Source organism: Talpa occidentalis, unplaced genomic scaffold (assembly GCF_014898055.3).
Source record: "Talpa occidentalis isolate TD23 unplaced genomic scaffold, MPIMG_talOcc4v2.1 talOcc4.2, whole genome shotgun sequence".
NCBI lineage: Eukaryota > Metazoa > Chordata > Mammalia > Eulipotyphla > Talpidae > Talpa > Talpa occidentalis.
The window spans coordinates 133,298,031-133,322,308 of record NW_023602073.1 but is presented as its reverse complement, the minus strand read 5'-3'; the positions used below and the strand labels follow the sequence as shown (position 1 = coordinate 133,322,308).

The window sequence follows — 24,278 nt, the reverse complement described above, 5'->3', positions numbered from 1 at the left end:
GTCTCTCCCTCCTTTAAAACATCTTATTGTACGTAACATCTTTGGACCACAGTTGACCATGGTAAGTGAAAGAGCAGGCAGTGAAACCGCAATTGAGGTGTGGCAGGGAGGGAGGCTACTATACTTACTCACATGCCAGGACCCTGGCAGCGTCTGTGTATGTGGCTCTAGTGCTAGATAAAATCTATCCCTCTAGTTAAGCCAGGCATCACAGACCTGGTAACATGGACTGCTTTAGCAGGTTATTTAACCTTTAAGTGATGTGAGCAAACCTAATAAATTTGTTTCATTTATGAAATGATATGGTCATGAACACTGCTCACAGTATTTTACAATGTCTTCTGAATGGCTAAGTGACTACTTTGGATTTTTTTTTTAATCTTATGGAAACTGAAGAGCACACCACTGCTTCATTTGCTCTTCCCTTTATGCATTAGTAATCTGAAACTCAAATTTGTGACCTAATGCTTATACTGACTCAGGACATTTGTTACTTTTCCTAATAGTTTTATCTCTATTAATAATATTCTCACTTATTTATTATTTATCTTATACTATTGTATGTATTTCTGAAAGTCACTTTATTTTTAGAATAAGAAGGGCATAAATAATCAAACCAAAGACCCACTCTCCACCTCTTCTTTTAATTTTCAAATCCATTTTGCCCAAAGTATATTGACGTCTGTACTTGATTAACACCAAGGTGCTCCTCTCCCTCCTTTCCAGAGTCAGCCAGAGAAGGGTGCAAAGTGAAAGTGGAGACCAAAGCTGACTGCACAGGCCCCAGGAGCCCCATACACACAGCACTTTCAGGAAGGGCTATACCCCCTTTGCCACGCCCCTGCTCTACTCCTCAGGAAGCTTCATGGGACACAAGCACCCAGCCCTGGAGCTGTTCACCTCCCCCATCCCAACCTCTCTTCCACTTCCCTTTGGCTCAGCTCCCTCAGTTTCAGACAATGCTGTTCATCCTACCAAGATCCAGGGTCTCTACCTCTTCCCATCTCCCCTGGTTTCGCTCTCAGTTCTTCTCTCAGACACAACTTAGTTAAGACTCCTGTTCCTCAGTGCATATCAGGCAGTCTGGCCTCCTCAATCCTAGATGCTCACCTGGTCTTCCCAGGTGCCACCCCCTCTCCTTCCTGTTTCCAGTGTCACTGGTGAATCCAAGACACAGTGAATTGGGTTTGGGATCCTTGTCTTGTCTTCTTCCACTAGGTCCGCTCTGCTTGGCTGTAACCCCTAAAGCCTAGCCTCCTCGTGCTGTCATCCTCATGTGAGTCCCGTATTCTTGCCACTTCACTTTTCTCAAAACATTCCCTTTACTTCCTCTTCTCCCCTTCTCCCTCATTTATCAAACCCGGGAATTCATTTCTGTAAAAAATAAAAAAGCAAGTCCCAGAGACTAGATCTATGGGGAGAGGCAAAGAAAAGAGCAATGAATTTAAAAAATGACAAGATGTAATTTTTGCATAATCTGAACCTGCTCCTGGATCACATTACAACTGACACTAACAACTAGAGTCCAAGTGACTCCACCTTCTTGGGTGGCTACTTAAGAGAAGTCCATGTAACAACTGACTAGTGAGAGTAACAGCCTTGATTAATGCCATTAGCAAGTATAATGGTAACTTGCTTTAATAATAGGAAAAGTCATATTCATTGGCAAACTACTCATAGAAACATACTCATCTATAAGATTTAAAAGAAAAGTAAGTTTGTAGTGGGTGCCAATTGAGATAAGGCATACACATTCATATATGTATATAAGCTTATCTATAAATAACTGGATATAACCTTATCCATGTAAATTTTATATGCTTGTCTGCTCTAGATGCAATACTATTTCCACAGTGAAAATCAAGCCCCCAAAAACCTTGCATTTTACTTTCACTTGTTCTATTGCAGAAAACCCAAAATGATCTTTCAGAGGAAAACTGCTTATTATGTTCTCATCCTTTTTGCACACAGTAAACCATGAAATAAAAAGTAGAGGGCAGGGCCTTAAATTTACTAAAAGTCCAAACTCATCCTCAAAAGGGAGTTACGGATTTTCCAGCCAAGTTCTTTAGTAGTAATATTTTAACCTCATGATCTACTGTGAACCTTAGTCATTTCTGGCCTTGTTTGTAATTGCCAGTAAACAATTGTTTACTTTATGGGTTGCCCTTTTTCATGTCACAATCTGAAAGTTGGCCAGCTCAGTGTTAGCAATTTCAGGAATCTGTCATCACCATTTGGAATTCTAACCACATTCTGTAAGATGCTAATCAGTCCCTCCCAGCTTGGCATCAATGCAAATTCAGTATCTTCTTGCCATGGATTTTGGAGCTTGTTAATCTAGAGGTTTTCCCCCTTTTTTTTTTTTGAGGCACTAAAGTAAAAGAGAACGATAAATATATATATATACTAATAAGTATCTGGAACCAGAAAACACTGATTAACACCCTGCACAGATGTGATGCCATCAGCATTTCCAGTTTCCCTGTTTCTGCTCCTGGAATAAATCACAGAATATCAATGCAGTAATCACAACCTTGAATTTCTTCTAATATCACAACTGATCATGAAAACAAAAAGTTTATCATTTGCAAATATTATAGATTTGAGGCCAGATTTTTTTAATCAGTATGTGCTGATAAGCAGACTTAAGAGCAACTTACTACGTCTGATATTCAACTGTTATAATGAAGAAGTCAAATATATGGTAATATGAATACTTGACTCTTGGTCACTAGAGATATATACATCTACTAAAAAAACAATAAGTAATTTCTAAAAATGCTTTGAAAATTCAAACAATATAGTCAGACTTCATATAAGAAACATTTCAAAATGAACTGGTCTCTGAAGTCAGTTTTCTTAGAGGGTTTATTGTACATAATTTTCTTAAGAAGTAGGGGGGTCTTCAAATTCTCAAGCATACTAATAAAGACCCACTTGGGCAAATGTGTGTTATGTTTTTTAACAGTTACCACTTAAGGAGGACCCTATTTTAGGAAATATAAAAATGCCAGGGTTTGCCTTAGGATTAAACACTTATTTGAGAAGAAAGAAAACATATGGGGGGGGCCTCCCTGGTGGCTCAGCGGTTGAGCACTGGGTTGCACGGGTTCAATCCCTGGCTGCTCCCCGGCCACCGGAGGAGGGACCCACATGGCGCGCAGACCTCTCCTGCTGCCCGCTGCTCCCCTCAGCAGTGTACTTCAGTCCTTCTGCCTGCTCTGCTCCCTGCTCTGGTGAATTCTCTCACCCTCCCGCGCTTCTGACTGTACCCAGTGCTTGTATAAATAAATAAAAATAAGTCTTTAAAAAAAAAAAAAGAAGAAAAAACATGGGGTCTTGAAAAATGAGCTTACTATAATCAGCTGACAATCTATGCAAGTCAATTCAAGCACTGTGTTGAACACCTGTTATGCACCCAATGCAGAGTTTGGTGCAGATTATGCAAATGGTGAATGATTATAAGACATACTTTCCTATTTTTTCCTCTGTTGAAAACTGAACACCTTAGATAGTGTAAGGTGGGAACTCTGAATATCAGATTCCCTCCCCTTGCAAGATATGCTATTGTTACTGTTTGTTGTTATTGTCATTTGATTGCTTAGTGACTCCTGGACTTTCTGGCCTCCTGCTGTACAGGCTGTATTTTTTGGTCAGGTGGAGTCACTGAAGTTTCTGCTCAGTTAGCTTAGTGGTCAGTTATAATTGAACTTAAATGCCTGAACCAAAAAAAAAGAGAGAGAGAGGACAGAGAGGTCAGACAGGAGAAGGGTGGGGGGGGGAGAGAGAGAGTCTTTTTAAACATTCTCTCAATATATTCAGTTAATTCTCCTAAACCCACTTTTTTCCTGCTTCCAATTAAAACCTACAAGCCTATCCAGCCTCAAGTTCATGCTAAATATAAAGCTACAGGCTTCTATTTTACCTATTTTTTTATTTCCATTCTAGCTTCTACACTCTGATATCAATAAGAAATCTATAACAATTCTGCCTATGAGTATAAGACTGATATTTTCCCTTTCTAATGGAGACCATGTCAAGATCCAAAAAGATGTAGGTCCAAAACATACCTGGTTTAGGCTGGATATTAAGATAAGGGTAATAATTGCACAGTTTTTCCTGAATGTTTGTTAAAAATACCAAATTCCACAGGACAAAAATAAGGCAATCCCTTAGATCTAATTCTCCAAATAGGTCCTGAGCCTACAGAAGATCCGTTAGCAATCTGCCCAAGGTCATTCAGCTAATAAGTGGCCTTGTATTTTCCATTCCCACCTGTGCTGCACAAATGTCAAAAAAGAACACAGAGCAAGTTTATAAGGAAAGACAGTGACCAATAGTTTTGTGCAGTGAGATCACAGTAAGTAATTCTATAATTTTGAATAGTCCCTTATTCAAAATTATAGATACTATATCTAGTTACACAAAAGCTTACTGTTCAATATTCATATTAATCCTCAGACTTACTTTCAGAGTAGATATAAGGAAAGCCATGTTACAGACAAATGCTTAAACCCAATTACAATACAAAGGTTTACTGACCCCCAAAAACCTTTAAAAACAAAGATAGACAATGAGGTAAATCTACCCTCGCTAATAAAATTGCTAAATTTGAAAAAAAAAAATGTCATGAATAAAAGCTCACTAGTCATTCAATGAAAATAAAACAATTTTCCTTGGAAAGCATGTAATCAAACATCATTCTATCAGTGTGGAGACTAGAATGAAACAGCAGAAAAAGCAATGACATTGAGATACTCAATCTGCATTGCCTGAACCCTGTTTGGGTCAACAGACTGGGACAACATACCAGCTCCCAAGATGATTTTAACACTACTGTATTTATATCAGTAAAATCCCAACACAATGTCACGAAATTTATTTCCCTACCCTTATCATATCCCTATACTCCCTTTGTTTTCCATGCACCTTCTCTTAACTGCTGAACTCCCTAAAAAGTCACTTTGTGCTCCCCTGTCTTTCCTTCAAAATAAATGTGGGAATATGCGTTACAGTGATCCCTCCCACCCTTGCTGCCACTCTACTGGGATATATGGAGAAAAGACAAAGGTTTTGCCTGAGGGCCACAATGCTTGGACTATTTCTGAAATTCTGCATCAGCAACCAACAAGCAAGTTATAGAATCTGTTGCAACAAGGCAAGACTTGTCAAAGGAGAGGGTGTGCCTAAATCTTATACATACCTCAGCAAAAATGAAAACTAGACTCAAGAATCAGTCATGTCTGCTCTGATCTCATAGTTCACCACACTCAACATAGTTTGCTATAATATGACTTGTTTTCAAAAGAATATTTCATAAAATGTTCTACTGCAAAGGAAACTCAAAGTTTAAACCCCCATTAACATATAAAGCAGTGAAATAATTACAACTAGACATTCATTCCTCTTGCAAATAGTAACTTTGCAGAGCATAGATATAATTTATAACATGGCCATTCTCAAAGACTCAAAACTGTTCATTTCAAAACTGGGGGGGGGGGCGTAATATACCATTCATAAAAGAGTTATCAAAAATACCTAAAAATTTTTGTCATGAGAATTTGTTATATTAAATAAAAATTTATCAAGATATATACATAAAGTCACACATGATTATATTCCAAATGAATCCTAAATAGTATTCCAAGGATATTGAGAGAAAACACTCCAAATTAATAGTTTAAAAATTCCCCTAAATTTATCTTGAGATGCCATATCTCACGGAACATTAAAAAAGAGATTATATATAAAAGCAAAAATAAACGAATGGGACTACATTAAGCTAAAAAGCTTCTATACAATGAAAGAAACTTATCAGTAAAACAAAAAGACACCCTATTAAATGGGAAATACTTGCATATCATACATGTGACAAAGGGTTGATATCCAAGATCTACAAAGAACTCATGCAACTCAACAAAAAGAAAATACGCCAATTAAAAACCAGGGTAGGGCCTCCCTGATGGCACAAGAGGTTAAGCACCGCACTACGAATCAATTGCAGCCTCTGCAGCATGAGTTCAATCCCCGGCTGGCCAGGGAACATCCCACATGGCGCAGCAGACCTCTCCTGTCTCACCTGCTGCTCTCCTCAGCAGTGTATTTCAGTCAGTCTATCTGTTCTGTTCCCCTCTCTTTCTCTGGCGAATCCTCTCACCCCCTGCATCTCTGTCCTGTACCCCAGCTCTTGTATGCATAAATAAATAAGTCTTTAAAAAAATTAAAAAAAAATTAAAAACTGGGCAGAACAGCTAAACAGACACCTCTCTAAAGAAGATAGAGAGATGGCTAATAGGTGCATGAAAAAATGTTCCACATCACTTGTCATGAGGGAAATGCAAATCGAAGTCACAATGAGATACCACCTCACTCTAGTGAGAATGGCCTGTATCAAAAAGACCAGAAACAAGAGTCAGTGAGGGTGTGAAGAAAAAAGGAACACTCCTAGTTCGTCAGTGGGAATGTCAACTGGTCCAGGCCCTACAAAAAAACATTATATTGGTTCCTCAAAATATTTAAAATAGATACACCATATAATCCAGCAATTCCACTCACTCCTAGTAGCTATCTGAAGAATACAAAATTTGAAGGGATATATGCACCCTTTGTTCATTTTGGCACTATTTACAATAGCCAACTTGTGGAAACAACCTAAATGCTCATCAACTAGTCAACTATAAAAAAATAGAAATAAAAAATGAACTCTTAACTTTTATATGGATGGAACTGGAGGGGATTAAGTGAAATAAGTCTCAAAGGAGAAAGACAAATACTGGATGAATTCATTCATATTTAGAATATAAAGAGTTCTCTATATAAACATGACTACTGAATTCAGGCTACCGTTAGAGAGGGAACAAAGGGGTATGGGTGCTTTGATGGTGGGGTGGCATAGTAACATATACTGAGCAGGTGTGACCCTATTTTCCCATAAATGATATACAGGATTGTAAACCAATGTTACCTTAAAAAAGAAGAAATATATTCTCTGAAATAGACATAACTGTTTTAAAATTAAAAATTAAGTTATATGGAAAACTGACTTATTCCAAAGTCAGAAATTTCAAATATCAGTATGTCAAGGATAGAAGCTTACAAATTGTTTTTAATCAACTGAATCCCAAGAAATACAATGATTCAATAGAAACATGTTGATATATTTATACATAAACACTAATACATATATGTACAAGTATCATATGCCTATAGAAACTATTTTGGAAAAAAATCCATAACATGAATTGATTTATTCACAATTCGTTAACCTAATTAAAATCTAAAAGGGAGGTAAGGAAACAAACAAAAGTTGCATGTGAGCATTTCAAATGCTTTTACAACATTTACCTTGCCAGTAGACAGACCCTAGAGGCAGGTAGAGAACAGAAAGGCCTGAAGTGAATCAAGATATAAACTATGTGAGAGATGATTACAAATACAAAGGCACACCATAAATCTATAATCCATACAGTACAAGAGGCAAAAAAACAAAACAAAACAAAAAAAACCTCTGTTAATCAAATGGTTTTAAATGGTGGAAAATGCTGTTATAATGAAACCTAGGGGCCAGGATAATTCAAGGATCACAAAACAATCCACAGAACAGCTACATTTGGTGAAAGAATCCTCCCAAGGCTTTGGCCACCACATCACTTCCCCACAGAGGAGTGAAAAAGAGAGAACTTCTGCAGAAACTCCAGAGGAGCTTGGTCAAGGAGTGGGTTAGCAGGACTACTGGCAGCTTCTCTGGGAAAATCACACAGTAAGAGCTCCCAGATCTAAATTAGTTGAAAAACTTAAAGTTCCCCCAAAGGAGCAGAATAAAGACTTTGGAAAAGTAACATTAACTGCAAACTCTGTGGGTGAAAGTCAAGGTCAGCCCTGGTTCTTCCAACAAACTGGAGCATGCACTCATCACTAGTTGGGAAGCAGCCACATTAGCACATGACAAACTAAGTCCTGAAAATTCAACTAGAAAACAATAAAAACCCATATCATAACATAACTATTTGCTTTTTCAACCAGCTCCACAATTCATTTGCAAAGAGTCACATGGCATGACGTTATCCTCACTTTCTAGAAATAAGAAAATTAGGGACCAAAAGGGTTCATTGGCCTTGCAAAGTGGCAAATCTCAAACTATGATTTGTCTCACTCAAATCTCCTATTTTGGAGCAAGCAATGAGTCTGGGAACTTCTTCCAAATAACAGACCTTCAAAAAGCCCAAGGGCTGACAGAATCAGTCAGCATGATGCTTGCTTGGTGTGTGAGTAAACTCTTGGTTCAAGTAAGCACTAAGTTCTCACTACAGTAAAATACAAATGCAATTTCAATTAAAGTGCCAAAATGAGGAAAAATGAGAACTTTTCTTGTGCGTCAGCATTTAAGTTTGTTATTACACGAAGTTACTAGCTTTAAGAGGCATCTGTTTAAGTTTGGTTCTTGAGGTGATTAGTAAATAATAGACTTTTACCTACAAGTTTCAGGTTCTAGTTAGTTAGAAAAGAAGTGGCAAGTGTTGGGTACTGAACTTAATTGTTGACTACACAGTAGTGGTCAAGGAAGCTGAGGGTCAAGGAAGAGTCCAGGGATAGGTGGCAGGAGTTGCAACTGTGGGGTCAGTCTCCCCAAAAGGGTCAGAGAGGTTTTTCTCAAACCTATGCCCAGAGTAGGCCTCTTGTCACCTTGCTAGGAGAAGCAGAGGACCCATATCATAGCCTGTGGGTCTTGAGCAGTCTATGACCATTTCTTAAAGAATGGAGATTGATTTGCCCTGAGCACAGTGAGGGCCCTTAAGCCTAGTCTTGTCTAAGACCATCAATCCTCCCAAATAAAAGAGATCATCACGTTCTAAACTTCTGTGCTTGCTAATCAAAGAAGAGACCGCTACTGCTCTTTGTATGTCCTAGAAGAATGTAGTCTGGGGGTCTCATCTCAGTTCTAGATTTAACAGTGAACATGTTCTCCCTCAGAATATCTTCTTTATTCTCAGTAAGGATGCGGCCAACCCCTCCTAGTCTGTCATGAGAAGTCTCCTCCTGCTTTCCCTACGGCCCCATGTCCCAAAATGCACAACAATTACTTCTGGTCGGCAACATTATTCTTTAGAATGTACAACCATGTACATTCTCCACACCTATGTTATTAATTGATTGTTTTTCCTTTGTTCACCCATCTGATGCTGTTTTGATGACTCCTCCAGCAGGAGGAGTATGGGATGATTTCAGAGGATACCAGAGGAGTATGTGATGATTTCTTTTGTGCCCCAAAACAACCAATTCTGTGAAACAGAGTCTTACTTATTAAATACAAAAAAGGAGCTAGAACCTCACAAATGTAACAATGTTACTATGCACTAATATCCATAAGAACTCAGTCACTAACCTTATGCTCTGCCCACAAGTAGTTTCACAGACAACTTCCCTCACTCTCCCCTATCTTCTTCCTGAACTTCTAACTCTGTGAGAATGTTCCGTGATAATACAAAAAAATTAACATTTCTAACAATGAGAATGCCTTAATGAGGTGAAAAGACAACAAACTAGGAAAATTTTATGCCGAAAAGTATCCTGAATATACAAAGATTGTGCAAATCAATAAAAATAAAAATATCACATTAGTAAAACAGACAAAAAGCACAAACAGGAAAAAATACAAATAACCAGTATACAAGTAAAAAGACATTCACTTACTGGCAATCCCACAATGTTAATGAAAATAAGATGTGGCTTTTCATCAGGGTGGCAAAGATGACAATGGTTAACAAAATCCCTGCCTAGGGTATGAAGACAGCAGCACTCCATGTAGGGTCAAGTGTTAGTGGAAAGAGGGTTAAACCCTGTTAACTGGGAATAAAATGTGAATGGCAGAGAAAGAGTTTATTGGATAAGCAAAGTGAGCATTTGAACCCAGGGAGCTGTCAGACAGATTGTATTCTTTGAGAGTTATTCCAACAAACACAAGTTTGAATTTAGTTTATATAGATGGGAACAATCAGTTACTGACATTAAAAATGTATTACTATAGGGGGCGGGGGGGGGGGGGGGGGGGGGGGGGGGGGGGGGGGCTCTGAATTGTCTGGACCTAAAGATATGCTGATGATACCTGTCAACCCAGAGGAGAGCAATGCAAGACTTAATCTTTCTTTAAAAAAAAAAAAAAAAAATGCACTGTGGACATGCAAAGCCTGGGGGGTGGGAGGGGGGAATTGGTCTTTAAAAAGACTGGCTTTACCTGCAGGCATCAGATATTGCATAGCTGTTTCAGGCTTCAAGTCTATGTCAGATAGTCTTGCTCTCCTGTCAGACAGCAGGAAGGGGTCATTTTCCAGAACATTTTACAGTATGTTTACAACACTTTCTGGAGAACAGCTTGGAAACAGGTATCAAAGTCTTAAAAATCACATGACTTGTGACTGTGATTCTAGGACTCTGTCTAAAAAAGATAATCAAAGCCTAGTTATAAACTCTGATCCAGTAAGAACAAACATCAGTTCAAATGTAAAGTACTTCCTTGGTCAAGTGTTTTACAAATTTAATTTCAAGTACCAGAATAAGCATGAGATAATTTAAAGTAATTTAAAGAATTCCATTGCTTTCATGATGTTTTTAGGCTGAATTTAAGTGGCCTGCATAAAACCTTGTTCATGTTTATGCACATGTGTTAATTGTCAATCATGACAGATCAGTATCGTGTAGAATCCAGCTGTGGCAGAGTCAGGCACATCTCCCTAACCGAAGCATGCCTTTTTGCTACAAGGGAAGGAGGTGTCTTTAGATCTTAGTATCCTCACTCTCAGTAGACTGCAGACCGCTGGCATCTAGTAAGCACACAATAAAGGGCAGGTGTAATAGCATCCTTGTCCTGTCAAGAGAATGGCTGTTTCTCCTTCCTGAGGATTCCATGAGTTCTGTGATGCCCACACAATCTGCCACCCAGGAATCTTTCCTAATTTGTTCCTGTACTGCCAAATATGTCGACTTCTAATACAGTGGACTCTACCATTGTGGGACTAACATCACTGCAACATGTAAGTGCTGCCCAACAAGAACAGATCTCATCTGGCAGAATCCCACAGCTGCCCCGGGTGTTAGACACACATGCTTCTGCCTCTACCACTGAAGGACCCTGTCTATTCCTTGGTGCTGGGTCTCTCCACAGCTTCTGACAGCACTGTGTTCCTTACCACCATCCACCAACCACTCCAGGCTCAGCCTCTCAGATTATAGACTGCACCTGCTGCTAATCAAAAATACCCAGGATTTGAGTCTGTGCATTTCCCAGTTGCCCTCTCTGCTTTGACACTGAACTTTACTGGGCATAACAACAGTGTATTATTTTAGCGGGAAGTTGCATTTTAATACAGTTATACTAAATAATGTACTGAAATAATCACCACATCCAGGAGTGCTTAGAAACCTAAAAGAGAGTTTATAATTCAGTTTCAACATCAGTGTCAAGGGACTCTCCTGAGATGCTTTTATGACTTGAAGCAATATGATCTAAAGTATCATCTAACTAATGCTTACCCTAGGGAAAAATAAGCATTTTAAATTTGGCAAATATCCCCCTTACTTATATAAACTTTAATACCATACTAATTTGCCCAGATTCATGTTCCTCATCCATTTTATAAAGGCGATTTCACCTTTATAAAAGGCCATCTTTTTCTAATAAATTTATGATAAAATGAAAAACAGAAATACTGAATTAGGACACCATCTTTTGCTCTCTATTTGTAATTGCTATTATAGATATGATGTGATTTGAACAAAAATATATTTTGAAAGGGTTCAGAATATGCCACAGTGGCCTAAAAATTATTCTGAGCTGAAGGTATTTGAGTTCCAGAAGTCTCTTATCAGTCTAAAAGCAGAGCCTCCCAGAAGAACACAATAGTCATAAATCCCTTTCCAGGGAAGACTGACTCTTATCCTCAAAGATAAGAGGTCTCCGCTATACCTAAGGGACTTATCACAAAACAGCTATTCTCAAAAGGGTCCATTTACCTTTCAAAAAGTTATCTGCATTTCTATACATGTCCCTTCTCTCCTTCTCTTATTAAGAAGGCATTCCTTTCCCCACAAGTGCTCTCCTATTAAGAAGGTATATAAGTCACAAATTATAACCACTCCTTTAAGTCACACCTTTCTGTGATTGTATCTGTCTTTTCTCTTACTAAGCTGTCTTGTCAATTAGTTTACAAGTCAACAATTTTTGCAGGCCCTAAGAGAAGAGAAGGAACGCTTTTCCTGACCATTTGAATTGAGGGACTACACTGGATAAGTATATAACAGAAGCATGCTAACGTTCTCATTGGGCGTGCAGTCTAAGCATTCATCTGATTAACACTTAATCCTTCCTGTATCAACCTTCCTCTCCCCTCACACATTTTCAATGTCTTTCTGGTGTCTAACTCTTAGTTTTCACTCTTACCATCCTCATAAGTATAAGTTGGCAGAAATAATGTTTTCCTTTTTTACTTTTGATAAATTAGAACATAGAATTTTTAAGTATTAGCAACACTTATCAACTTTTTACCAGTTTATAAAAATCTCTCAAGTACAATCAGGCTAAAACATCCTGTCGATTAAATAAAGCAAGTTGCAATTTCACCAGGCACTAAAAGTTGGAAGTTTTCTGAAGTACACAGAATTAAAACACATACAGTCACTTTGTACAAAACAACCGCAACCCCTCTTGCCAGAGTTTGTTGGAAACCTGTTTCAATGAAGACAAAAATAAAATGACAAACCCAGATAATTAGTCTAACCTGGCACAGAGATATACATTCTACCAAGGTATGAAAAATAAACCATAGGGACAAACCCCCTTCCTCCAGAGAAAATTCTTCCTGCTCAGAAGGCCCAACAGCTCCCTTGGCATTTGGTTCACTGGAGTTAACCTCAATTAACTAACCTCCCATGGCTTACAAAGACAGGGATGCTGGTGTCTACATTTAAGACAGACCTTCCATACAGCAGCCTCGGGGGCTGAGAAACTATTGTCCTGCTTTGCAAAAAAGTGGTGTGCCTAGTATACCCACTAACTGATAAGTCAACAAAATTGAGCCTCCAATCCTGGGCAAATTGCATCAAAAGAAAAACTGCTGGAAGATACCCATTCTGTTAAAATATACAGTAACTTCACAAGTGTTTCAAGAATTTGTGATTGTTATTGCAGGGCCACATGTTCTGCAGACTCAAAGAACCACCTCTCCTAACAAACCTGAGAGTTGGTTCTCAATGGCTACAAAACACCCAGATTTGATTGTCAGGCCCACTCCCTTTCTGGCCCTTGTGTCCTACCACTGTACCTCAAACCAGTTTCAAATTCCTGGCAGCAACCAGAACTCAAGGCCCTTTTCTACCTCCCTCTCTTGAAATATCCTTCCTCTATTTTCAAAGCTAACTGCTTCTCTTCCTGCAAGACAGCCCAAATGTCCCCTCCTCCAGGAAACAAATCATTTTTTCCACTGGGCACTCACAGCCCCTAATCATGGCTCCCAGTGTTTACAGGTCTCTGTCCCAGCTTCACCATAAGCCCATGTGGGCCTAGATTCTGATGCCTTACATAATTCAACATTATAATACCAGTCATAGAAGAAAGTAGACACATAATAAATGTTTAGTGACTGGATGCATGCACACATGGGCAAACAGTGAGAGAGCAAACAAAACACTGCACTTTCTAGTTATTGCCTAGAGAGACAGGAGGCTCTTTTGCAAAATTCTCAGTCTTATTAAGCCCTGACTGAGCCTCAAAGAACACTATGAGCTCTTTACCTCCATTCAGCTATTCGTCAATTCCACATGCTCATTTCACTACTCTACATCTTCAAACCCTATTCCCATATTTTGCCAACTCCAAGTTCCTACTGTTTTCAATTTCATAGCTTCCCTTCTGTAGTACATATAATAACCTATTTGCACTTGTTTCTATAAAGGCTCCCAACTAGATGATACCCTAGGGCCCAATTCTTTTGTCTTGGTAATCCCAGAGACTAACATACTTCAGGCACTCAATACATCAGGCATATGAACTAGATGAATGAAGGAAGATTTTTAGAAGATCTTTGTCTTCCTTGAGTGTTTTCCTGTCAGAAATAAGGAGGGGATAAGGCAGGGACTATTACAGAGAAGAGAAGCATAATCATGGTGTGGAGTCCTGGAGGGTTTGGGGATGAACCTTTTAAAAGTATTTCAGGGTAAAAAAATAAATAAATAAAAGTATTTCAGGGCAAGGCCTGTTTTTGTTTGTTTGTTTTTTAATACATACTTTTATTGCATTTTTTAAAAAAATGTTAATATTAAAAATAAAGAATTCTGGGATACCCTATACTTTACCTGTGTTCTGTTTTCTTGAGTTAACATATTATAGCAAAATAAATAACTTTATGTTTTGTTAGAAATATTAAGTATAGGGCCTCCCCGGTGGCGCAGTGGTTGAGCGCTGGGTTGTGAAGCTGCCCACAGCCTCTGCAGCGCTGGTTCGATCCCCGGCTGCTCCAGGGCCACTGGAGGAGGGTCCCACATGGCGCGCAGACCTCTCCTGACACCTGCTGCTCCCCTCAACAGTGTACTTTGGTCCTTCTGCCTGCTCTGCTCCCCGCTCTGGCTCTGGTGAATTCTCTCACCCTCCTGTGCTTCTGACTATACCCAGTACTTGTATAAATCAATCAATCAATCTTTAAAAAAAAAGAAATATTAAGTATAGAAAAATGAAGATGTAATAGTTTTCATACTTTACCATTTACTTTTCTTTTGCTAAATCATCTTTTTTTCCCCAAGAAAACTATGATCAGAGATAATGAGGGAAGAACAGATCACTTATTATCAAATCAGTGCTCAAACAAAAATCTATGACAGCCAAGATATGCTAACAGCCTATCTATCCATCGATGGATTACACAAACATATGCATACAATGGAGTAATATTCAGCTACAGAAAAAGGAATGAACTCTTGAATCTTGCCATTTGTGACAATGTAGATAAACTTTGAAGGTATTATGCTAAGTGAAATAAGTCAGAAGGGGAAAGCAGATACTCCATGATTTTACTCAGATGTGGAATATAAAAAAGACAATGAACAAACAAAATAAACTCCTCAGATACAGAAAACAGATTGGTAGTTACAAGTGGGGAAAAGGATAAAAGGGGTCAATGGTATGGTAATAGAGGGAAACAAATTTTGTCGGAGATCACAAATTTTATATACAGATATAAAATTACATCTGTATACCTGAAACTTACAAAATGTAAACCAATAGTATCGCAATGAGAAAAGAAATTTATGAGGTCAGTCTTTCTCTATATTAATATTCATTTGTTCATTTGCTTTGTTCATTTGTTTCAGTGTCTGTTCTCAATAGCATAATAGTTATACATGTGTGTATGTATTCATATATAAGTATGGAAATAAAATATACATACCATAACAGTAGAACAAGTTTATAAATTGGGCAAAACAGGAAAATCACAAAACTCAAAATGCTACTGAAGATAGTGCCCATATCTGTCAGACCCTAGGCCAAGCTCTTTCACATGTGTTTTTTCTTAATCTTCAAAAACACTCCACTCAACAAAAACAAAGAAAATAATCCAGTCAAAAAATGGGCAGAAGAGCTAAAAAGAAACTTCTCCAAAGAGGAAATGCAAATGGCCTACAGGCATATGAAAAAATATTCAAAGTCACTTGTAATCAGGGAAATGCAAATCAAAACTACCATGAGATACCATCTTACACCAGTGAAAATGGCACATATTAAAACAACTAGCAACAACAAATGTTGGCAAGGTTGTGGAGAAAAAGGAACTCTCCTGCACTGCTGGTGGGAGTGCAAACTGGTCCAACCACTACGGAGAGCTGTGTGGAGATTCCTCAACCTACTAAAGATAGAGCTTCTATATGATCCAGCAATTCCACTCCTAGGTATTTACCCAAAGGACACAGAAACATTAATTCCAAAGAGTACCTGCACCCCTATGTTTATAGCAGCACTATTTACAATAGCTTAGCTATGGAAACAAACCAAATGCCCAAAAATAGATGACTGGATCAAGAAAATGTGGTACATATACACAATGGAATATTACTCAGCAATCAAAAAAGATAAACACATGCAATTTGCAGCAACATGGATGGAGCTGGAAGGGATCATGCTCAGCGAAATAAGCCAGAAAGAAAAAGAAAAATACCGGATGGTCTCACTCATAGCAGGAATCTAGAAAACCTAAATAAGGGACCAGGAAAAAGAATAACTATAAGAAAGAAAAAATCAAAATCAACAAACAACTATGAACCAAAGACACACTATTGGGGTGGGGGGAAGCAGGGACTGGGGTCAAAATAAGGGGGTTGCAATTGTATGGGGAATATAAAAATTTTAAAAAATTAAATTAAAAAAAAAAATACCAAAAAAAAAAAAAAAAAAAACCTCCAAAGAATTATATTAAAAAAAAAAAAAAAAAAAGGAATCTGAGAAAGGTTAAATAACCTGCCCCAAAGCCACTCTGCTGCTAGATTGGGCACCTGCATTTATGTTCAAGTTTGTTTAAATCCCATGCTTTTTAAAACTACTAAAATTCTAGGTCTTACTTGTTAAGATTAGAAATGGTACAGAGAATTTAAAAGGCTTATGTTTTCACCTTTACTATCACCAGCTGCTAAAATAGTATTTACCATTATTAGATATTTGTTAAATCCTTGTGAGTCAGGACATCACTAAAGATCACAAAAGTTCCCTGTAGAAATAAATGCAGACTTGGAAAGTCCCCCTATGTTTGGTTGCATCTACTCTAGGTTCTTGATCTAAATGGGGCCCTCCTATTATTGAAACATTTTGGGGTATATCAACATTCTCCAACAGTTAACGATGGTAGAATTATGCATTTGACTAAAAAAATTGAAGAGAATTTTACCTATCTTCTTTTCTTTTAATTTAAAATTTTCCCACAAAGGAATACAAACTGGTCCAACCACTATAGGAAAGCAGTGAGGAGGTTCCTCAAATTACTAAAAATGGATCTACCATATGACCCAGAAATTCCACTCCTAGGAATCTACCCAAAAGACACAAAAACATTAATTCACCCTATGCACCCCTATGTTTAATGAAGTATTATTTACAATAGGTAAGATATGGAAACAATCCAAATACCCAAAAATAGATGAGTGGATCAAGAATATGTGGTATATATACACAATGGAATACTATCCAGCAATCAAAAATGATAAACATATGCTATTTGCAGCAACATGGATAATAGGGCTTGAAGGGATTATGCTCAGTGAAATAAGCCAGAAGGAAAAAGAAAAATATCAGATGGCTTCACTTTTAGGAGAAATCTAGGGGAACCAAATAAGAAATCAAGAAAAAAAATAACAGTAACAATTTTTAAAAAGCAAAATTAGCAGGCAACTATAAATTAGAGACATTCTGAAAGGGAGGGGAAAGCAGAGGAATCAAAACAAGGGAGGGAAGAGTACAGGGACTATGGAGATGGTTCACGGGTGAATTGGTGGTGGGAATTTTACCTGAGAGGAGCAAGCATACATGGTACAAAAAGGAACAATGATGTAAAATATATATAAGTTAATATTAAAAGAAAAAAATAAAAATTTCACACAATGTCCATTATATTACTAGTAAAATAATGACAACATATTTTTAATATTAATCCCTTAAAAAGACAAAAGTCTTGGCGACCCAAATAGATCAGGACAGATTTTTTTCTTCTTTTGATACCTTTAAGTTCTTTAAATTGTTTATAGCTACAACTCTGCAGTAAATTTCTAGGAGGATTAAGCTTCAAGAGTTTTCCCAGTTTTGGCTCCCGAATTTCAATTCCCTACCGAATAATATATATTCTTGGACTTACTAAAGATGACACTGAAGGTTTAGTTTCTAGAATTTAAGATCTGGTCCTATAACAAGAAAAGAAAGACAGAGAATAAGAACTATATATAAAATGCCATTATCAGAGCACAGAATAATTCTTAGTTTAGTATACAAAGCACACAAGATGAATCTTTGATGGATGAAGCAATATTTTCTACCAATCCCCAATACAAAGGTGGATTTCAAAAGCCAAAAGATATTTTTTTAAATCTGACAAAAGTGACTTCTAGATAAGAAAAATCTCTTTCAGAAAGACAATGGTGCTCTATATACCTCAGACCATAATTAAGTATTCTTGACTTGAATATAAACAGCCAGTAAACACTCTTCATTTTCTTCCTGATGAATGTAAGTAATATAGATGAGAAGTTATTTTAAAGTTACTACAAACATGGGGTTATAAAAAGTGTGTTAGCCTAAATGTGCAGAAAAATACAAGTCTTATTCACAGGGAACAAGCGCTACTACAAAAGTCTATTTGTAAACAGATGTATTTTTTTTTCAGAATTCAGAACATATTTTCACACACATTTTCACAAACAATGTTGTAATGGTGATTAATTCCCAGCCTGGTCCACAAAGGCTATAAGGCTGTCAGCGACAACTATTTATCCCACAGCCATGTTTTACATGAATGGTACTGGTAGTTTAAGTGAAGATAATGCTAGTCCAATGCTTGTCCAATGGCTCTTCCTCACTGGGAGCCAAAACTCTCATGTGAGTCCCTCCTCTCCACAGAGGCTCTTCAGCTGGCAAGATGCCACCTCCCAGGTGATATCCTCTTCACGTTGTGGTCCATGTCTAAAGACCAGGTAGTGAGGGGTGGGAGGTTTCAAAGGCCGAGTTCCATGCCATCCCAGCTCCAGAGCTCCCAGTATCACTGTATCATAGGGATCCCCAATAAACCTCCTGCAAGTAAATCTCCATCTCAGAGACTATTTCTAGGATCTAAGATAAATAGCCAACACTTAGAAAGCCCATATTTTAAATCAGACACAGTTCAAATATACAGATATTACATATGACTATATATATTACATGCATGTATATATATAGTCATGTATATAATATACAAAAGATGATACAGATATCTCACTATGTGTATTGGTAAGCATGATAATCTAATCCAGATTCTAAATATGTAGAAATTGAGGCTTGGAGAAGTCAAATGACTTGTCCAAGATCATATGGCAAGTCGTTTGAGGAGCTCAGATGTGAATCTAGGTATACCTAATGCAGAGCAGGTCCCTATATTAATACTAGAAAGAGCTATTAAATTAGTTAAAGTAGACTCCAATGCCCAGGGTTTTTGGTGGAAGTCAGCAATGAGCGTAACGATGAGCCATGGTCATCCATTAAACAGGAATTTATAAAGACTTGGGATCAAGGTCCACTGAAAACTAGATAATGTAATCACAGGTTCATATATTTTTAGGCCTGAAGCAAAAGAGTGGAGGCCTAATGGAAGCAGAATTCTAGAATGAAATTACATAGCTATAATCTACTGCATGATTACTAGATCCTAAAAATGACTGGCAAATCTTACCCACCTACAATCAAAATGCTACAATAAGTATAGACAGATGTTTACTCTGGAGGGGGAAGACAGTGCTTCCTCACCTTTTAGTCCAATCCTTGCAAAAAGCTTCATAAACCAGACCCTAAAAATGTACAAATAAATTTCTCAGTATGGGTACAAAGTTCTTACAATTAACGTTCAACTAACTCAAGAGGCGTAACTGGCAACCAGCTCAACTCCTTCAACTGCAACCACACCAGAGCTTCCCAAAGCTTTCCCTAGCAAGCAATCTTCTTTTATAGAATAAGTAGTTATTTATACCCACAGACAAACAGAAAACTAAGAGCTAATATTACACTGCTCTGGTGGCCACACTGCTCTGGTGGCCACACTGCCCAACAAGTACAAGACATAAAAACATTCTATAAACTAAACAACTACAAATCAATACTATTAACTTTAAGTGAAGTCATTCAGTTTGTACGCCTGCCACAGTAGATCACAACTGGCTTGAACACTGAGAACAAGCCATTTAAAAAATTTAATAAGAGGTAGATTTACTATGGTCTCTGGCATAATTGCTCAATTTGTAATATTCATGACTACAAAATGTAATGTCACAGTTAAGTAAAAAATTGAAATATACTTAGAAAGTCAACAATTAATGTCATTTTAAAAACCAAATATAATTGGGCCTTATCAGTTGAATCTGAGAGTTTGAATATCTTGCAATTCCTTAAAAATTCACCAAAGTCAGGCTTCCCCTGGTGGCGCAGGCGGTTGAGCGCTGCGCTGAGAAGCTGTCCACAACCTCTGCAGCGCAGGTTCAATCCCGGCCAGTTCCGGCCGGCTGACCTGCCAGGGTCCCACACGGTGCGGCAGACCTCTCCTGTCTGGTCCGCTGCTTCCCTCAGCAGTGTATTTCGTCAGTCTGCCTGTTCTGTTCCCCACTCTGTCTCTGGTGAATCCTCTCACCCTCCCGCGAATCTGGCCTGTACCCCAGTTCTTATATAAATAAATAAATAAATCTTTAAAAAAAAAATTCACCAAAGTCACCACTCTTTAAAACACATGTGACTAAGGTGGTGGACCATGACTGCTTTGGCGGTGGGTACACTGTGGTAATAATAACACTTGAAAGGGACAGGGAGGGTCTTATACTCCCAAAATTCAACCAACTATATAAATGAATATTACATCAAATAAATCAAATTAATAAAGCACAGCTTTAAGTGGCAAAATACCTGAAATTTTCTTATTTATCAATTTTGCACATAGAAAGGCTCAGCATCCATATTCAGTTATCATCAACTACAGTGGGAGATTCTTCAGATTAAGGTGGATCACCTCACATCATGTCAAAACCAAGAACTTGGTATCAGAAAATTCAGCCCTCTGCTCTAAGTTGTACCTTCTTTAGCCACAATTATAACAACATTTGGTTTTCTTTCTTTTTCCCCCTATTCATTAAAAAAAAAAGCTCCAATTCAGAAATAAAGATTCACAGAACTGCTAAATATACCTGAATTTGCCATTTCAGAGGAAAATAATAATAGGGACAGCATAATCAGGTTACTGTTTATAAATGAGGGGATACCACTAGCCTAAAAACTAGACTACCTTAAAGTAGTCTAATCATTTGGAGGAAAGGGAAAAAGAAACAGTCAACTTAAGCTTCCATAGAGATTTAAAAAAAAAATTAGCACAGTAAGCCAAAGCTATCAGCAGCACAGGAATGCAAGCTCCATGCAGACAGGATGTCCTCTCTAGACTAAGACTATGTCCTTTAATATCTAAGACAGCACTTTTAACACTATTTCCTGCTTAATATTTTTGAATGAATGCATGAATAAGACAACTATCTTTCATTAATCACATACTTTTCTTGAGGAACTCCCTAAGCTTGTTACAATTGTAATAAGCTTTTAAAACAAGACCCAGGGACTGGGTAGGGAAGGGACACTGAGCCTCACAATAACCCTAGGAGAGGACAAATATCACCAATACAATTCTTTCCATTTTACAAGTGAGGAAATTGAGGCTCAGAAAGACTGACCTTCCCAAGATGACAAAGCTCTAAATGGCTGAGCCAGGAGTCTGTCTTCCTTCCCCTCTGCCACATCAATACCAGAATGAAGTTTAGAGCTAGGAAAACAAAAGAACATGGAAAATACAGTCTGGCCAAAAGTCGTATTATCAAACATTCACAAATGGGTTAAGTTTGCTCCTGGGGGGAAAAAAGCCTTCCTATTTCAAAATTGCAGACACAGCCAGTGGGCCCTACACCTCTGTGTCTAATAGGCTACACTTCAATAGCCTGTGTTCACAGCGCTGTGGGGTTCCTCTAAGTGCAGGTGCCCTGTTTAAAAAGTGACTGATCTGCATATAGAATGGCTTCCAAACTAAAAGAGACAAGTTAAAAGCCAGATATAAAGCTCCCTTCATTAAAATATACCTATACTCCCTTCCCTGAAAAACTGCCTGCCCAGAAGATTTCAAATTGTCCAAGTAAGAAAAAAGTGTTTGCCCAGGACCCTATAATGAAAACCAGGTCTCTGCGGTGAGAATGACAATCTATCACATCTGCACTACTCCCTAGGTGTCCCCTCAAAAACAGCATTCAGGCACTACCTAAGATTATTAGGCTCCTTCTTAAAACGTGCAGCAGAATTACACAGAGGATGATTTTTTGAAAGTACAGGCTGGGAACGGAAGTCAAGTTCAGATTCTCTTCCTTCCTCAAGCAAGCAAGAGAATTTAAGAACACCCCTCCACACACACACAGAGACGCACACACCCTACAGTAAAAATGTCTCGGGGCCTCTACACCTGTGACAATCAACACAGCGAGCCTGGATTTGCAGGGATTTCAGGTTCCTCCTCACATGGGGGGCAGGACGCGGGGGTAACCGGAGCAGAGAGCAGAATGAACTGGTGCCCAAGTTTCAATCGGATCGTTCTTCTCAACTTGGGCAGCGCTTCCCTTCCTGCCTTCCTGCCTCTTCCCTCCTTCCCTCCGGACCAGGCACCCGGCGCGCTCTGGCCGCGCGGGCCCCGCGAGCCGGGCCCGAGGGCAGCGCTCCCGCGGCGCGGCCCCCGAGAGCCGCCCCGAGGCCGGGGCGCGCCCAGGGTGCGCGGCCGGGGCGGACAGGGACACCCGGCGGGGGCCGCGCGCGCCTGCCCGCGGCCGGGCGTGGGCTCGGGGCAGGGGCGGCCGCGGCGGGGCGGAGGGGCGGGGCGCGCACTTCCTGACTCGCATTGTCCACGCAGCGGCCGCGCCGCCCGCGCCCCGCGCCCCGCCGCCGCGCCGTGCCCGTCGGGGAGGAAGTTGGCGCGCGCCCCGCGTCCCCGTCTTACCGTTCTTGGCGTCGCCCGCGGCGGCAGCCCCCGCGGCGGCCGCGGCGTGGGCGGCGCCAGCGCCCGCGCCTCCGGTGCCCGCCGCGCCCCCGGTGCCCGGCGCGCCCGCCGCCGCCGCTCCGCCGCCGGCCGCCGTCGCCAGGGCCCCCCGGCCGCCGCGCCAGCCGCGCCCGCCGCGGCCAGGGCCCCGGCTCCATTTTCCTGCTCGTCCCCGCTGCTGTTGGCGCGTTTGTTTTTGCGGCCGCCTTTACTGTTTTTGGGGTTGGGCATGGCGCGAGCCTCCAGGTGTCCCGACTCAGCGGAGGGGGAGCCCCGCGGCGCGGGGCCGGCTGCGGAGGGAGAGAATGGGGGTGCGGGCCGGCGGCTCCCCCGGCGCCCGTCTAGCCGCGCGGCCCGCGCCGCGCCATCCCGGCCGCCGCCGCGCCCTCCCCGGCTTCCAGGGGCCGGCGCGCGGCCACCCGAGGCTCGAAGCCGCGCGGGCGCCGCGGGCTCGGGGCGCGAGCGAGGAGCTCCCGAGCGGGAGGGAAAAGGCGGGTCTCCGGCTTGTTTTGATTCGGCTTCGCTGACACGCTCTGGCCCCGCCCCCGGCCGTGACGTCACTCGAGAGCCGGCCTGGCCGCGCCCACCTGGTGACCTCACGCCGAACCGGCCAGCCCGCGTGACGTCACGCCACGCGCAGAGCCAGCCAGCCGCGCCGTCCCCGAGTGACGTCATTCCTCGGGCGCCCCCTCCTCTCGGCCCGTGGAGCTCGCGGAGTCTGCGCGCTGCTGCCGGGCCTGAGGCGGCCTGAGGGCAACCCGAGGCCGCTGAAGTTATTCGGTGACCGCCCCCCCCCCGCCCCCCGCCCGACCCCTGACCCCCACCTTAACACGAGTGAGACGTGAAATCTGGTTCAAAAACGTAGTCGAACAGGAATGGGAAACAAAGGATTTGGCTCGATGATCCCTTGAAAGACTTTGCCCTTCGGGAGCAGGTGAAATTCGGCGATTATGGGCATGAACAGCAGGGTCCCTGAATGGGAAGGGGACACGGTCTAGGGGTGAAACTGCCCTTTCAAGCTGGGCTCGCCATCCCAGGATGAAACTAAATGTTGCCGTGACCGAGAAGCACCCCCCGCCTCGGAGGAAACCCAGCCTTGGTGGAGACAGCTGAGCTGTCCTGAAAGATAGGTGACCCCCTCCGTGAGCAGGAGATGAGAAGGGGACACCTGTGAAGAGAGGCGATGATCTGAGGGCAGGAGACCCCGAGAAGTTTCATAAGGTCTTTTCCTGAAAATGAATTCTACCTTCTCCACAGATCAGCGACTTCACATCCACAGGTCCCAGCATCTTATTTCCCTCAGGCAGCTATAACAGACACCTTCCCCAAAGAGTTATCAAAAGGATAACCCCGTTTATTTCCCTCATCCAGCTCTAATTATGGTGTCAATTTATATGATTGCTGATTTCCTAATACTCAGTGAAAGCACACTCAATGAAATTTCCATTGGTAGATTTTATC

The 24,278-nt window shown here is 40.6% G+C and overlaps 1 protein-coding gene and 1 long non-coding RNA gene across 3 annotated transcripts in view; both read right to left on the bottom strand.

The window, feature by feature from the left end:
- The window catches only part of HECA (hdc homolog, cell cycle regulator), a 46,820-nt gene extending 23,685 nt beyond the window's left edge, over positions 1-23,135 (bottom strand). The window contains 2 exon segments of the mRNA XM_037520486.2: positions 22,779-22,922; positions 22,925-23,135. Of these exon segments, the coding sequence (XP_037376383.1) occupies positions 22,779-22,922; positions 22,925-23,048 (268 nt within the window). The 5' untranslated portion in view covers positions 23,049-23,135.
- On the bottom strand, positions 268-22,472 carry LOC119252928 (uncharacterized). Of its 2 annotated transcripts, none has more exons than XR_008552793.1 (3): positions 22,307-22,472; positions 21,478-21,566; positions 268-1,374 (listed from the first exon to the last, which is right to left on the bottom strand). It is a non-coding gene; the product is annotated as an uncharacterized LOC119252928 (long non-coding RNA). The 2 variants fall into 2 exon arrangements; XR_008552792.1 differs by lacking the exon at positions 268-1,374 and adding an exon at positions 17,935-18,850.
- Positions 23,136-24,278: the final 1,143 nt, after the last annotated feature.